Source organism: Myotis brandtii, unplaced genomic scaffold, assembly GCF_000412655.1.
Source record: "Myotis brandtii unplaced genomic scaffold, ASM41265v1 scaffold280, whole genome shotgun sequence".
Taxonomy (NCBI): domain Eukaryota; kingdom Metazoa; phylum Chordata; class Mammalia; order Chiroptera; family Vespertilionidae; genus Myotis; species Myotis brandtii.
In genome coordinates this window covers 898,516-905,017 of record NW_005360677.1, presented here as the reverse complement: position 1 = coordinate 905,017, position 6,502 = coordinate 898,516, and the positions used below count along the sequence as shown (strand labels likewise).

Genomic DNA, 6,502 nt, shown 5'->3' with positions numbered 1-6,502 from the left:
TCAGCGACCGCTGTGCCCTGCCGGCCGGACAGCCTGGCTGGGCCATTTTACCTCGCGCAGTGGCGACCGCGGCTACGGCCACGAGCGCCTAGAACCCCGGCTCGGCGAGAGGCGTCCGGATTTGGGCGGCTGGACCAAGCTCGGTACCCGGCAAGGCGGTGCTGGCTGGCTGTGGTACTGGTGTCGGAGTGGGCCCACTCGGGTGTGGGTCTGAGCCTGGCCACTCCACTGGCTGACTTTGGAAAAGTCTCAGAAGACTCCGCGACCTCTTGGAAAGTGAGATAAAGCTTTGAGAGTTGAAGTGAGAATAATATGATGGGGAAATGTTTGTGAAAGAACCTGATACAGACCCCCAGTGAGTACAAGCCTGAAAGTTCGTATTATCTGCGTGGATTTAGGCAAGAAGGGGTAGAGTAGGTGCAGTCCCGCGTCCAACCTCTCGAGTTCATCCTCCTCTCTGAGGGGAAGGCTACAGTTTGGGAGCAGTACCGTCATTCTTCTTCTTTTAAAATGACTTATTCCTTTAAAAAAAAATTGATTGATTTTAGAGAGAGAGGAAGGGGAGGGGGGGAAACTGGGATTGGTTGTTCCATTTAGTTATGCATTCATTGGTTGATTTTTTAAAAAAATAGAAATTTATTTGTATTTGTATTTCAGAGAGGAAGGGAGAAGGCGAGAGTGATGGAAACATCAATGAGGAGAGAGAGTCATTGTTTGGCTGCCTCCTGCATGCCCCACACTGGGTATCAAACTCACAACCCGGGCATAGAACTGTGACCTTCTGATTCATAGGTCAATTTAGTCACACCCGCTGGGCTGGATGATTCTTGTATGTGCCCTGACCAGGGATCAAACTGATCAAACCCCAAACCTTGGCTTATTGGGATGATGCTCTAACCCACTGAACTACAGGGCCAGTGTTGGGGTCCAACCCCAGCAGGTCCAGAGGTCCCCAAAGGTGTGGACGGAGTCGGTGAAGAAGGAATGACACGGAGACAGGGTTCAGTTCATCAGCATAGCGAGGTTCTCCAGCCAGGATCTAGCCAGGATCTCCAGCCAGGTTCTGTCGCCATGTTCTCTCGCTATCGCCTGTGCTTTCATGATCCTCCCTAGAGCGCGACTCAGCGGGGACACCAGTTCACCACAGCCCCAGCCCCACTCCTCCCAGCGGAAGCAGGCCCCGCCCACCCTACCTGCAGCCAACCAGAGTACTCCAGCTCTGGCCCAGCGCCTCCTATAAAGGCTGGCCTCGCCACACCCCGGGGAGAGGCCGGTGACCTCCCGCAAGCCATGTTCTGACCCAGTTAAATTTGTTTTTTAAATATATTTTTATTGATTTCAGGGAGGGAGGGAGGGAGAGAGATGGAAACATCAATGAGGAGAATCATTGATCAGCTGCCTCCTGCACGCCCCTTACTAGGGATTAAGCCTGCAACCCGGCATGTGCCCTTTACTGGAATTGAACCCACGACCCTTCAGTTTGCAGGCCAACTCTATCCACTGAGCCAAACCAGCTAGGGCATGTTCTGACCCAGTTTTGGGCACAGTCGCAGCACCCTGGCCTGGCCTGGCCCAGTCCCCCTGCCCCCCCAGTGCAGGAGGCAGTCCTATGAAGGCCCTCCTATCACCAGGTACAGCTTGTGATCCAGTGACAAAGCCTTTCAGGGAGGTATAAGGGGTGGGGGTGGGGGATGGGGAGGGCAGGTTCCTCTCCCCTCTGGTATCAGTGTCTTCCTGTCCAGCTGCAAGGATGGAGGCTGAGCCAAGTTTAGACAACGTGCTCACAGCACCCTCTCGTGGGACGGTGCGAGGGGGGGGATCCCGTGCAGACGCCCCCATCCTTTCTCTCTGGCACCTCAAACCCCATCACCAAGCCCAGGCAATGCGAAGAGCATCCGCGTGTGCCAGCAGCTTTATTCAGCCCACCTCCAGGCACAGTCCCAGCATGCCAGGGAGCAGACCACCCGCTCCAGGTGCGGCCCAGCTGTGGACCCCTGAGCCCCCCACCCCCACAAGCCAGCAGCCAGGGAAAGTTCTGGGGAAGCACCTCGCCCACCCACCCCACGGTGGCTTCAGGGCTTCTCCCAGGTGGCCCGAGACCTGGTTGCTGTCTCAGGGGTGTCCCCTGTGCAGACCGGCCTCTCTGACTGGTAGGTTGCTGGTGCTGGGCCTGGCCCACCCTGAGCCAGCAGACAAGTGTCCACGCTGCATCCAGGGAGGGTGGCCTCAGCCTTGGAGGCCCTGCCGTGCCCAGGCCTCTCAGAAGAGTGGCGCGTGGCTCTGCTTCCTGGCGGAGGCACCCCAGGTCCAGCACGCAGTGTCCTCCTGGGGGTCCACTCAGACTGTCTGTCCGTGGGGTCACAGGGGTCCAGCCCTGGCCTGAGGAAGGAGGAGATCTTGCTCTGGGTCCTCCCTAGTCTCTCTGGCTCGGAGGGGCCTGTGTCTGGGGTGGGCCGGCCGGTCAGGTCTGCCCACGTCTGCCAGAAGCGCAGCTTGTGGTGTGGGCGCATGAACATGCTGAACCTCTGCAGCAGCGGCAAGTCCTCAGGCTTCGAGGTTCCGTGGGGTCACGGGGGTCCAGCCGTGGCCTGAGGAAGGAGGAGATCTTGCTCTGGGTCCTCCCTAGTCTCTCTGGCTCGGAGGGGCCTGTGTCCGGGGTGGGCCGGCTGGTCAGGTCTGCCCACGTCTTCCAGAAGCGCAGCTTGTGGTGTGGGCGCACGAACATGCTGAACCTCTGCAGCAGCGCAGCAGCGGCAAGTCCTCAGGCCTCAAGGTGGTCAGTGCTGCCACCACAGCCACCACCTTCTCAAAGTCATCATCCCGCTTGTACGTGGTCAGTGCTGCCAGGAGCTGACTGCAGCCTGCAGCCCCCAGGGCCCTGCGGGCATCTGCCAGGTAGGTGCTCACAGCAGGCTGGCTCGGCTTCTCCGCTTGAGGGGCGCCACACCCCTCTTGTGGACAGAGGCCACTGTCTCCTTCCGGTGGTGGCCTGGAGGCCAGGTGAGGCTGGCCCTGGTTCAGGTGCCCTCCAGTGTCCAGCTGCCTGGCCGCACTCTGGGACAGGGTCATCTTGGGGACATGGCAGCTGGGCTCTGGTGTCCGCACTGGTGAACCTGTGGTCACAGAGGAAGACGGCCCCATAGTCGTGGCGATGCCGGATGACCCTCCCGATGGCCTGGTTCACAGCCCTGGACGCCTGCTGCCGGTACCAGTCTTGCCCAGAAAGGAACTGGCCCGAGGCCCCACTCCGACCCTTCATCTCATCTAGGAACTGCATCTTGAGGATGACCCGGGGGTCCTTGCGTGGGGGGTACGGGAGACCCGTGACAACCACCCCTCGGCCATTCACATCTGCGAAGTCCAGCCCCTCGCTGGCCTGGGGAGAGCACAGTCTTTACCCACAAGCCCCACAGGAGCCTGCGGACCTTCCCCAGGGTCGGCCCCGACCCTCACGACCACAAGCTCCCAGGTGTGGACAGTTAGGGACAGACCTCCAACCCTGGGCCAGGCCCTGGCTGGGGTCCACACACCCAGAACCCCATGACCACTTGTCTGTTCTTGGAACCTCCTCCTCCTTCCCACCCGTGCCCACCCCGGCCGGCCCCAGCCAGGGTCAGGGGGCTGCCCTCCAGACTCGTATTTGCTGGAAGTGGGGCCCAAGAGAAGGGACCGGCCTGTTCCACCCACAGCGCCGTCCCCAGGCCCCAGCCATGAGCTCCTGTGGGTGAGGAAGACAGGCAGTGCACGTGGGACCAGACTCACCTTCCCCCGGCACACAGCCAGGAAGGCGGCCCCTCGGGATCCCGGGGAGGCGACAGTTGCGTAGTAAGCACCCATCACCTCTGAGAAGCTGCCCTTGCTCCTCGGCTCCACAAACAAAGGCTTCAGGGCCTCGAGCTTCCTGGCACAGTCCCGGGCCTGCGGCAGGAGGTGGAGGGGACAGTCAGGCTCATGAGGCCCGGCAGCCACGGGCCGCACCACAGCCACGCTGGCCATTGGGGCTCCCCTCCCACCCTAGGACACACGAAGGGAACGCACCCGCCAGAACTCCAGGCTTTTCTCCAGGACGGGGTAGGAGGGGAAGAAGACCAGGAGCCCGTGGGGGACCACGCGCGTGATGTTGACTGGAAGTGAGTGGCCATGGTCAGTGGGAAGGGCGTCCAGAGGCCCCGCCGGCTGCCCCAGGAAGAGAAAGCAGGGAAGGGTGCAGGGCTGGGCAGGGGCGAGGCAGGCTCCCCAGACACCATGGATGGGTGGGGTCCAGGATGGGACAGCCAGGCCAGGGCTTCCCGGGAACTCACCTAGCGCCTTCCCCAGAGAGGACAAGCACTCGTCAGAGAACCTGCATGAAGCCAGGAGGCTGCTGCCACGTGGGTCCCAGCACTGGGCCCACCCACTCGCCTCCCTAGGCCAGGTCCCCCTACCGTTTGTCAAAGGCGGAGCTCAGCTGGGCTCCATCAGGGCCTCTGGGGACAATCCCCACCCAGATCTGGTGCTTGTCAATGACGTGTGGGTTCTCCAAGCAGACTGGGAAGGGGATCTGCATCTCCAGGGCGAAGGAGGACACCGGGGCCAGCGTGCCGCTGGTGAGGAGGAGCGTGCGCACGCCCTGGCGGACCAGCTCGCGCATGCAGCAGCCAGGGCTGAAGCACCAGTAACTGAGCACCTTCCCTCGCCTTCCAGACGCCGTGGAGCTCCAAGCATCTGACCGATGAGCTGTCCCCCGGTGGCTGGTGTCAGGGTGGATGTGTACCTTGTAGGACTGAGAGGCTTCGGGCCCCACTGAGGAGCTGCCCTCGGCAGGGTCTGTACTGAACACCATCTGGATGACGTCCGCGAGCGTCTGCAGTCCCGCCGTGTTGGTGAACAGCCCTGCGCGTCCTGCCAGGTGCTGGATGATCTGGTCCAGGGACTCCAAGATGCAGCCCTTGGTCTGACCTGTGATCTGGGCCTCGGCAAACGGCTCGAAGATGTAGCTCCCCGGCTTGGTGACACCTCCGTCACCTCCGGGCAGCTCCACGGCATCGACGGCGCCCTCCAGGCGAAGCAGGATCATCTTCAGCTTCGCAATGTCCTCCAGCTCCATGTTCAGCCCTGAGTTGGCGTCTGCGCTGAACTCCAGGCGGAGCTCCCCCTGCTCTGTTCCTCCAGGATCTGGTCAAGGACGTCCAATCCAGAGGCCACATCGCGGGGCGTCAGATCAAAGGACGCCGACTCCTCGCACATCTTCTCCACATTGTGAGCTTCATCGAGGATCACCACCGTCCCCTTCAGGTCGATGCCGTGTGCCCGGCGACTCTTGGCATCCAGCAAGTAGTTGTAGGGCATGAAGATGATGTCAGCCTGCTGCTTCAGATTCCGGGACAGGTAGTATGGGCACAGCTTGTGCCTGTTCCCACTCTTGACCAGGTCCTCGATGTCCAGGATGGGGGTGGCCAGGTCCTGCTCCAGGCTCTTTTTCAGATCAAAGGACGCCGACTCCTCGCACATCTTCTCCACATTGTGAGCTTCATCGAAGATCACCACCGTCCCCTTCAGGTCGATGCCGTGTGCCCGGCGACTCTTGGCATCCAGCAAGTAGTTGTAGGGCATGAAGATGATGTCAGCCTGCTGCTTCAGATTCCGGGACAGGTAGTATGGGCACAGCTTGTAGCAGCCTGGAGCCCAGGTCAGGCAGCCCTCAGGGGCTGGGGCTCGAGCAGGGAAGAGGGCACGCGAAGAAACGAAGAAACGTAGTGGAATGCAACCTGCATCCTCCTCCCTCCTTGCACTCCCCCGAGGCTTAAAGACCTTCCACAATGAGGACTGGGCACCGGCTGACCCTCTATCCCTCTATGTGGAAATAGGCCCTCTGGATCCTCAAAAGGCTGGCTGCTCACTGGGCCTCAGCTCAAACATCATCCCCTCAGGAGGCCTCCTCAGAAGCCTATACCTTTTGTCTTTTCTTCACAGCACTCATCACCGTCTAGAATGATCTTTTCTTGTTCCTTGTTTATCGTCTCTTATACTGGTCTAGAACATCGGCCCTACTTACTGAACCCCATGTCCGGAAGGTGCCTTTCACGCAGTAGGACTGGCCACAGTGAATAGGCCGTGGACTATGTCGGGTCTTTGCTGAAGTTCTGCCCACGTTGACCCATCCCCCAGGTACAAGCTTTACCTTCTGCAGACACTCCAGGACTTTGGCCATGTACTCCTCCTGGCATTTGTATGGCTGGAAAGGGAAATCCACGGTCACCCCACTCAGGATTATCTTGGGCATAATGGCCTGTTCTCAGGAGGGCTCCGAGGTTGGCTGACATGCAGGCTGTGCGGGTCTGTGAGACAAAACCCACTCTGAACATCTCAGGGTCTCAGCCACTCCAGGTAAGGGATGTCAGCCTGTGGCACTGGGACATGACGCAGTTTTCCAGGGAATTCCCCAGTTAGTCCGGGGCACCAGCGCGTGCTCCGCCGTCTGCCAGTTCGGACTTCGTGCGCCGAGGTGCGTAGCGTCACTTTA

The 6,502-nt window shown here is 60.4% G+C and overlaps 1 protein-coding gene across 1 annotated transcript in view; it reads right to left on the bottom strand.

Moving 5' to 3' along the window:
* SMKR1 (small lysine-rich protein 1) overlaps nt 1–6,502 on the bottom strand; it is a 14,377-nt gene extending 7,875 nt beyond the window's left edge. The window contains 10 exon segments of the mRNA XM_014541820.1: nt 2,180–2,555; nt 2,558–2,749; nt 2,752–3,078; nt 3,080–3,376; nt 3,763–3,918; nt 4,039–4,124; nt 4,302–4,342; nt 4,425–5,139; nt 5,142–5,657; nt 6,040–6,502. Coding sequence (XP_014397306.1) covers nt 2,180–2,555; nt 2,558–2,749; nt 2,752–3,078; nt 3,080–3,376; nt 3,763–3,918; nt 4,039–4,124; nt 4,302–4,342; nt 4,425–5,139; nt 5,142–5,657; nt 6,040–6,262 — 2,929 coding nt within the window. The 5' untranslated portion in view covers nt 6,263–6,502.